The 10,363-nt window shown below is 35.1% G+C and overlaps 1 protein-coding gene across 1 annotated transcript in view; it reads right to left on the bottom strand.

Moving 5' to 3' along the window:
- Window positions 1-805: 805 nt before the first annotated feature.
- The window catches only part of LOC134491372 (histone-arginine methyltransferase CARM1-like), a 78,217-nt gene continuing 68,659 nt past the window's right edge, over window positions 806-10,363 (bottom strand). The window contains exons 8-13 of the mRNA XM_063295088.1: window positions 10,003-10,084; window positions 7,979-8,064; window positions 6,889-6,978; window positions 5,217-5,354; window positions 2,377-2,466; window positions 806-1,880 (exon numbers count right to left, since the gene is read on the bottom strand). Coding sequence (XP_063151158.1) covers window positions 1,871-1,880; window positions 2,377-2,466; window positions 5,217-5,354; window positions 6,889-6,978; window positions 7,979-8,064; window positions 10,003-10,084 — 496 coding nt within the window. The 3' untranslated portion in view covers window positions 806-1,870. The remainder of the gene's footprint in view (window positions 1,881-2,376; window positions 2,467-5,216; window positions 5,355-6,888; window positions 6,979-7,978; window positions 8,065-10,002; window positions 10,085-10,363) is intronic.

Raw genomic sequence — 10,363 nt, 5'->3', positions numbered from 1 at the left:
ACCAACTTTTTATTTAAAGAGAAAGCAATATGACAAGACATATTAATAGACATTTATACATTTCTATAGTGAACATTTTTACCAATTTATCATCTAGGAGCTCAGATGTGTGTCTATGTGTAACATACTATTCTGAAAGAATGTAGTGGGACTAATTATATCCTAATTTTTGTATTTGCTGGCAAAGAAAAAAATATGTAAATCCAGGTGATAGGGATTCCAGCCAAAACTGGACGAAACACATCTTAATCCAGCAAGAGAGTTCTAGATGTAAAGAATACTTCTTTGTGACATTCAGCAATTATGTTGGTTCATTATATCCACCTCCTTGGACACATTACAATTAATACCTTATGGATTATGTTTACCAGATGACCAGTGCAGTCAATAACAGGCTTGAAATAAATGAAGATTTCTGTCTTTCAGTTTAGCAGCCTATTAAACCCAACAGGTTAGGAAGGTTAATATGGCACTTGTTTCAATAGCTGCTTAATAGGACTGTATCAGGGGCAAAAGTTTGAGTTTGCCAAAGCTAAGACACAACAGAAAAACTAAGTGATTAGGGAGCTAAAATACTAGCTGTGATTTGACAGAGGATTGATTATGCTTTGCTCCAGCAGCAATAAGCAATCTTCTCCCATTCACTCTTCAATCTTCTGTTGAAAAGCAGGGGCAGAGCAACTTCAGCTGCTTTTTCACAATGTGTCAGCTGTGGGTTGCATTGAATACCACCTTATTCAAGAGCACAGGTAGATAACTTGACTTCATTTCTCTTAGCCAATTCCTTTTTCCAGCCTTTTGCATACTTTTCTTTTTTTGAAGCTCTAAACAATCCCTAGCAAAATCCTAAAAGATGATTCCACATCAAATAGAGCTTCATGGTTAAATACTTCAGGTTGCACCCCTTTGGACATAAAATGTGACCAATTAAATGACAAAATAGAAACACAAAGTGAAAACTACAATAGGGGGCTGGGGAAGGGTGGTGGTGGTTGGATAATACATTTTTGAAAATCACACTGTTACAACCTCTTTATATTTTACATATATTTCATATTTACAGAATATATGAAATATACAGAAATATAGATGCAGAGGTTATATGCTCTTCAACCTAAAGTTTATTCTAAAACAGCATAAAGACTGAATTATTGAATGACTCACATGGGTTGTTTGTTTCTAACCATTAATATTAATATAGGTTGGTGACATCTGTCAAGTAAATAGTCTAGTACCATTTGCTACTAGATAGTTAATTATTTATTATTGGCTAGCTGAGAATAAACTCTAGATATTTAAATTTATATTGTAAATACTAAAGCAGACTTAAGTATGATCGTAGCCTTTTGTTCATATTATTCCCATACATTCTGTATATGTACAGAGAGATGAGGTAGGTTATGTTAAGAATATTCCAAGGGAAAGAATAAAAATGAAAGGAATGTCAGCATTACAAAGAGAAACCAAATATAATCTCCTGCAGCAGTACGATTCTGATCAGGTGGAACAAACAGAGTAATTCAAAAAAGAAATATGGGACTAACACTCCAAACTTAGACACATTTACTTGTTCCTGCTGATTCCACCAGAAGAAATTTCAAAGTATAAGTGCTAAGCCAACCAAGTACCATTTATTCAGTACAGTGGATAACAGCTCCAGACAGATGTGTTTAAAGATTGAGATATACTGTACATCTGAAAAAATAGTTTTCACGAATATTATACAATTTGTAGAAAATATTTTTTTTTAATATGTACATACAGATTTCACAGAAGCAGCAATGCCAATATGCTCGTATTTAACTGTTCATAGGCTCCTTGGTTTATTTATAATCCTGGCTGTTCTTCCAGCAGGTTAGTTTCATAAAATCTAAGCATACCTATAAAAATGTTTTAAAAAGTAAAAGTTGGATGATGTATACAAGATATTTCAGCAGATAGAATTTGCACAATGAAAGCTCTATCCGGAAGCATGCAGTGTCACAATGAAAGCTACATGGCTTCATTTATTTTCATTGAAATCATGACATAGCCAAAAACCTAATTTGGATCATGTGGTGGTCATGTCATCACATTTGCCATTATGATCACTCATGAAGACATTCCAAGAAAACTGGAGATAAAGGGGTAACCAACATTGTATCAAACAGAGTGGGTGAAACAAAGTATGAACATACGAAAGGCAGGGGTCTTGGGGTACAACTCTGGTCACTTATAGATGGTAAAAGTTTACACTCTGGGTTAAATGCTAACAAGTAATGTTTCTTCCATATTTCTTGAGAAGCGACAGTATTCAGTGTTTACTTATAAATACTAAAATAGAAATCATTTTTCAAGGCAGCAGGTACTATGAATTAAAGCTGAAGGACTTCTTACCTAAAGAATGGATTCTTTAAATCAAGCACATTGCCTGATTTAAAGCCTGTCTCATCCACTATGGCAACAATCTGGATGTCATAACTCTGCCTGTGTCATAAATAGGAAATAACAGTTTAATATATGCAGTTGGATATTTAATCTTTATTGAACAATAAATGGGTTGATATTCTTGTTTTGATCATTTGACCCTGGAATGAAATTACTGTTTTGTGCAAAAGACTAACACATTCTCCAGAACTATTTCTCATAAAAAAATATAGCATTTCTGATTTTTGGAGTAGGGGCTTTCCAGTACAGCTCCGTTGCTGGAAAACAAACACTCGGGTTCGGTCATGGGTTTATGTCACTACAGAAACAAAGAGGTTGAATTTTGGAATGGGTCTAGAATTAAAATAACTGCATTTGTCTTCAAAATATATATATATTTTTGAGACCCTTCAAAAGCACCTTTTGAAGAATGAACTCACCTATTATTAATGCATAACATTAACAGTAATGCTGTAAATAATGTTAAGATAAAATTGAACTATTACAAGTAAGCCCGTCTTTTGTATCTAGCAATCTAGATGAATTAATCAATTCTATCTTTCTCTAGGAATTTAAAAAATAACATATTTTTTAATAGTAATGTAAATAACATTCTAGAAAAGACAATATTAGGGCTGTGCGGGTTACAAAACTGATTTGGAACAGGTGCTTCAAAACATACTTTGAAAGCAGTTCTGTTTAGTTTTAGGATTCCACATAAGCCTGAAAAAAACAGATGATGTAAAGTTATATAATAAATGTGGCTACTTTTCTAAGTTAGTTCCTTAAAGTTGCCATATTTTTATCAGGCTCATACAGAAGAAGCCTGTAAAAAGATTTAGTTGCCTTAAAGAGTAATTGCAAAGAGTGGTTGCACAAATTCTGAAGCAGTTTTTCCAAACAATTTTGGAAACATGGACATCCCTAGAAAATATGGCAAATAAAAAAAAATTCCCTCAGATTTTGAATGTGTTGCTATTCCAGGCAAATGGAGTTTTTAACATCATTCATCAAGAACAACTATTTTGTGAAGGGCCACTACTATTATCAACTCTCCCTGAACTGCAACATTTATTTTCCTTCTGACCACACTAATAACACTTGGCCCACTTGACACATAATATGCATATAAAGTCCTCTTTATACATCTGTTAAAGAGGACTGTAGGCCTGAAAAACAGCACATTGTTTGAGACCCAAGACACAGTAAGTTCTGTTCTTTGCTCTAATTACCTCTAGGGAATGTTTTTTATGGAATCATTATTGATTGCTACAGAAATAGTTTTGTAAACAAAGAGGACTAGAATAGTAGATATTTATGTGATGGGAAACACTGCTTCACTGAGCCTAGTAAGTTACTGATACTCTTCACCTTTGAAATGTAGTTCCTGACTGAATATGAGTTATAATAGAGTCATTACACATGAGATGGGCAGTAGACAAATTTAAAATTAATTAATTAATTAATCCCCTTATGAAAATGTTTTTAAACAGAGTCTTGGAGCACTAGGAAATCCTAACTGAAATATCTGCTATTTACAGGAATTCTGTTTTTCAGTGGTTTCTACTAGAATTTGTGATCTGCTCCTCTGTACACTGAGCAGTTGATTTTTAAAAAGCTAATGGAAGCTGGTGTTTTATCACAAGCAGATATAAGCCTAAGATGAAGATAACAAAATGAAGTTTATAATTTTTAAATGCCCTATTTTAAGTGATCTTAGGTGCCCATTCCAAATGGAAAGGCAGAATACTATATATGTAAAGCAAGCCACTTATACACAGCATCCCCAGCAGGTGAGCCTGTGGTAGTAACCCAGGCTTCCCTTTTTATTTCATTCACAATTTCAGGTTGTGAATGGGTTTCTAGCCTGGAATTTGTGCCTGAAATTCCAGTTTCAGATTCTCATTTGGTCCTTTTCTTAGCCATTTTACCAACCAGACATGACCCTACCAACTCTGGAACCTGGATTTTGTGGGAAACTTAAGTTGAATATGGGGCTCTAAAACTACAAGGGGCTCCAATTGCAACCCAGTCATCACAACTTATGCAACGTAATGATACAGTCAATATGGAAACCCCATGAAGCGTTCAAGTTCCAATGTGCATATAAACATCTTCCTTGGTACACATCAGATTCCATGTCTTAACAGAGTTTATACATTTTCAACAGCACTTTTAAATTAAAAGAAGATGGGAAGCTGACATGTTGCAAAGCAGAGTACAGTATTTCTAACACTGCCCCAGGCTCCAAATGGACTCCACGGACAGATGTAATTCAGTGCTTAATATGGAAGTGCGCAACCAAATGGACAAAGCTAAGCAGGCACAGTAAGGAACATCCTGTCAATGGAGGGAAAGGAGACAGAAGGAGTGGAAGGGAACACTGGGTCTTTGGAAGTGGTTATGTCTTGCAAGTCAGCCATTTAGTGAGTGAGCAACCCCTTCAGGCAGCCATTTGGCAAGAGCACTTACCGATGTCTTCGGAATTCCAAATGTGCCCATCAGCCCCCAAAAGCTGGAGATTCTAGGCAACAGCAATGACTAACTTCTAGTATTCTGTATGCATGTGCTGTTTCTTATTTATATCTAACTATTTTCTGCAGGTCATGCTAACATCTTTTTCGGCTAACCACAGGACGCATATGCTGCCACAGTCAGATTGCCCAAATATACCTCTATTGACTTTACCAATGTTAAAAGTAACAGGAAATAACCCAAATTATTCCACTAAGAATAATTATTCTGCTAGACATTATGTAGGACAGCTGGACAGAATTAACCTTTCATCACCATGAAAGAAATCTACTTACCGTTTATTTGCTATAAATAAGACTTCCCCTGAAAGTGTTTCCCCTTCTTTGGCAAAGAGAGGAGTTTGGAAAAGGCAGCGCACTTGATACCAATGTGTCAGAGGCTCTGTTGGAGCAGTTGAGAGCCAAACTGTTACCCTTAAAATGAGAAATTAAATAAATGTGAAGCATCGAGAGAAACGGAAGCTAAGGTTGCCGTAAAGCAATTTCCTGAATGTTCAAGAGTAAGACAGTGACACAGTTCCCATGCTACTATTCTGGGAACAGAAGGAGCTTCCACTTAATAGAAAGGGTTATAATTCCCAGAAGACATCTTTTGCAGGTGCAATTTTCCTTCAATTCATAGAAGAAGACTTTCTAGTCAGTATATAATGTCTAAGGAACTATAGTCAATCCATAATCTAGTTAAGTAAAAAGATGGAGCACTATAAATCAATGATTTTAAGAGAGAAAGAGAGGGATGGATGGAAAATACGCCATAGAAGTCAATGCTGCTACACCAGTGTAATGGCTGTTAGGACCATAGCCTCAGTCACAATATCAGCTAGCTTTCTGGTTGCTACCAGTTTAAGACAAACACTAAAGGCAATAAATACTCTTGCACCTTAGCCATACTTCTCTGTTTACTATGTTCAGGATTACGGAAACTCACTACTTGACGTTCCTAAGCTAAATTACCTAAAACAGGGTAACCAGTGCTTCTGATTCAGGAGGTAGCAATCTTGATAGAGCTACATACCCACTGAAGGATCAGGTTTACAAACTAGCTTCTTAAGACCTGCACAACTCACTATACAGCTCACATTTTTCCTAGCTGAAGTTGCTATACAGCTGTAATTCCTTCTGGACTGAGATCGTAAAGCCATAGTTATCCTGTCTTGCTAATTAATGTTGCACTATTATATGGGGAAGCCTTCTTGGAAACTTCAGTTTAGAACACAGTACTAGGCTGCTAATTGGAGAGAATATATTTTTATTGTTCTTTGAAATAAAATTGCTGACTGTTCATCTGTTGCAAATCACAATTCAACTTGCTGATGCTTATTTTTAAAACTCTATGTAGTTTGGGATACCGGTATTTTATATGTCTTTTTCAACATATTACTATCCATGCAATAAAGTCATAGTTGAAGGCTATGATATGATTGATTCTCTCTTCTGTAATAAAATGGGTGATAATTGGGAAGAGATTCATATTATGGCAAAACAATTCTAAGATGCTTTCCAGAACGTGCATTTTTCTGTACCTTGGGCATAAAGTCTTTATTAAGCTGAATTTATTTTATTCTGATGCAGTTTCTTTATGTATTTTATTCCTTTTCAACATATTCTTTTAAATGTCCTTGTCCAACTGATGGCCAACTTGAAAGACTATGCATGATGGATGGGATGTAATGAAAAGAAGAAAAAACATGTACACTGAAGTTATTTACTGCTACCAGGAATGAGAAACGTGCCCTAAGATGACAAAATAGACTTAGAGTCTGGTAGCTGGCTGGGGGATTCTGGGAGTTGAAGTCCACATATCTTAAAGTTGCCAAGGCTGAGAAACACTGTCCTAGATCCACTCAGGATCTGATTTGTTTTTGATTCATCACATTATCTAAAACAGACTCAATTAGCATTTATTTTTGTTGTGGCCCACTCAATGTTGAAAAGAAAAAATACGTACAGTGAGCCAACAAATGCCACATCAAACCAAAATGCCAAGCCGTGAATTAATCCAGATTGCATCATTTGGAATACAAAAGGGATTTCCACTCTATAGAAGGAAATAAAAACAAATTAACAACATAATTAGAAAATCACAATTAAAAATATGAAAGTGTCATGATGATTGGCATCGTTAAAAAAAGCATTTTTCTAGAAATCAAATTAAATAGTTTTTCATCCAAGGAAATGTATCTAAAATAACAGCTTTTCTGGATGAAATATTTATTGAGCATATTTTCTGAGTTCAACATCATGTAGTCCTTAATAAAAAATGACTGCAGCCCAAAGGCAAGGAGAATTAATTTATTTAAATTGTGGTGAAAGGTGAAAGGTCCCCTGTGCAAGCACCAAGTCATGTCTGACCCTTTGGGGGGACACTGCTTTCGCGACGTTTTCTTGGCAGACTACAGCGGGGTGGTTTGCCATTGCCTTCCCCAGTTGTAATTACCTTTCCCCCAGCAAGCTGGGTACTCATTGTACCGACCTCAGAAGGATGGAAGGCTGAGTCGACCTGATCTGGCTACCTGAGAATCCAGCTTCTGCTGGGATTGAACTTGGGTCGTGGGGAGAGTTTCGGTTGCAATACTGCCGCCTACCACGCTGCGCCACACAAGGCTTCTATTTAAATTGTAGGTCATCAATATTCACAGTTAAAAAGTTTCCTAAGCCCATTAATACTCTCACTGCAGGTTTAGCAGACCCTACTCTGTATTTCAAGAACACATCTTAGGTGCAACACCAGCATGCAATGAGTGACTGTAACAACCATTCTTATCCAATTATCTAAGATTTGCCTAAATTGGATGGCAAACTATAAATTGCATTACAGTCAATGCACATGGGATGGGACAGTTTATACTAAATTACGTTCTACTTTAAATACTATGGTTATTTTAGTAGAGCACACTTCTTTGGGATAAAAAACTACACATTTTGAGTGTATCCCACTCAACATGCTGTACAGTGACTAGCTTGCTAATAAATTGAAAACTATACCAACAAATAGTGTTCAAAACGGAACAGTATAATATGGGAAAATAGACTCTTACCTATGCAAATCTTCCTCTTCTGCTTCTATAAAACTAACAGTGTATTTCACTGTCCGGGCCATCAAAATTCTAATGTCAAATGTGTCCTGCAAATAAAAATGGAAAAGAAAGAACATGTATCATCATCTAGAGTAGGGGTTGGCAACTAGGTCCTACAACTTCCATAAGAAATTCCAAATTTATGTTAAATATAAAAATAAATAACTCATCTGAAATCTTGTGAAATCACAACTTGTGAAACTTTAGTGTTCTCACATGATTTTTCACCAAGATTTTAAGATAGCATCTCAAGGCTTTATGTGACACCTGCATTTTCATGTGAGTTTTTTACATTCTTTAATGGGACTATGCAACATCTTAGTAGGTGTACATATGTGTAAGAAACAGAAACTGGCAGTAAGCTTAAGAATTCCTTCCTTATGTATATCACCAATCCATATTTGCAATAAAGAAGTCAAAATAAATGTTAAGTCTCCTTCAAGTTGAACTCCTGTTTTCTTCTTTGGCAAATTCATTGTGTTTTATTAGCAGTAGCATGGAAGTGATTTATTACTTTCACCTTCTAGATACTTTTTGACAATCCGGTCTAGCCTACAGCCCTGATAACTTCCTGGAAATCCCTCATCTAGGTAATAACCTATCCAAGTAATTATGAAGCCTGTTAAGCTTTTGAGACCAGTCAAGATAATCTAAGGCAAAACCTATTTCTTATTATATACTGGATAATGGCACATTGTAGAGAAAAAAATTGCAGCTCCAGAGCTCCAGACAGTCCTACATAATTCCACTTGATTTTTTTTTCTGTTTTGGAAAATTGTGAATAAAGAATATACATTTTTATAAATTAACCTGTTTTGTCTTATGCTTAAAAACAAAAAAATACCTTTTTTCATAAGCAACATGTTCTACATACTGTATACCATTTCTTCCTATGCAAATAAAATCCTCTGAATTCATTTCAGTAATAAATTATAAACCTCTCATTACTTTTGATCAGATTATTCTAAATTATGACTTTTTAAAAACCTAATAGCAATATTCTTCACTGATGAACATTTTCAAGCAATCAAATAACATGGACTCCTACTGTTATCTGTACCTGTGACAAAAATTCAACGAAGAGGCAAAGAAGACTTAGCAATATGGTTAAAGATGTTGGGGTTTATAACGTAATTTCCAGGCCCCTTTTCTCCTTTTTATAAACAAATATGCATGTTACATGTTGATCCTTTAATGCTGCTTTATATATTTTCATTGGTTTAGCATAATTAAATGAATTTAAAAATGAGTAATTCTGATGCTAATTTCTATTCATTTTTACAAAGAACTGTCAATGCTCTACTTCAAGATAAATTTATACACTCAGAAATGGATGTTAAGTAGCTGCCTAACCATTTTTCTTTTTTTCATATGAGTATAACATCACGCTAAATTATTTCATTAAGGGAGAGATAAAATAATTTTTCTCTTGCAACAGGGAAAGCAGTTTGGAGACACTGATCTTAACTAGAAAAAGTAGCAACAGGACATGAGCCAAGCAACTGCTCATGGGATACTATTTTTTTCTTATTTTGGATTGGAAATACTTATCCAAAAAAGGAAAAAGAAGGACAGAATCACAGAGTTCCATTTTAATGTGTAATATAAGCCTCAGGCAGGAAATTATAGGCTAACTTTACTAAGCTATAAAATGGTAAAAAGTGGCTTGAGAGGAACCTTTGCCAAGATGAGGACAATCAATTTTTATTTTATTATTTATTTATTTATTTTCTATCCTGCCTTTATTATTTTTATAAATAACTCAAGGCAGCCAACATAGCTAATACGCCTTCCTCCTCTTTTCCCCACAACCACCACCCTGTGAGGACCTTGAAAAAAATGTGTTGTCAAACTCACTCTTCCTGAAGGACAATAGAAGATATGTTTTGACAGATCTCAGCAGCCCCCAGATGGGAAAAAAATGGCTGCCTTTGGAACATAATGCAGAAGAAAGGAAAAAGAAAAAGCAATTAAAAATAACTTACTACAATGGGCTGTCTGAAGTACTCATCTACTGCTGCATTACGGAGACTGGACAGATTTACCCCATAAAAACACTGCTGATACCTGGAAGGAAAAATGTATTTGTTTTGCTTTTTTAAAAGTAAATTCAGAGAAAGAAGTCATATGGACCTCACATAACAATGCCAGATCCATGTGTATTACTGAAAAACACACACACACACACACACACGAACAAGAAGACTGCCCAAAGCATTTTTTTTAATCGTAAAAATATATATTCTGACTCAATGTAATTGTTGATTGGTAATTACTTAATACAGCAATTAACTCTCAAAAAATTCCAGAGCCCTAAGCAATTTGGTTAAAAATAAATTTTAAAAG

This window comes from Candoia aspera, chromosome 2 (genome assembly GCF_035149785.1).
Source record: "Candoia aspera isolate rCanAsp1 chromosome 2, rCanAsp1.hap2, whole genome shotgun sequence".
Lineage (NCBI taxonomy): Eukaryota > Metazoa > Chordata > Lepidosauria > Squamata > Boidae > Candoia > Candoia aspera.
This window is presented reverse-complemented; position numbering and strand designations above follow the sequence as displayed.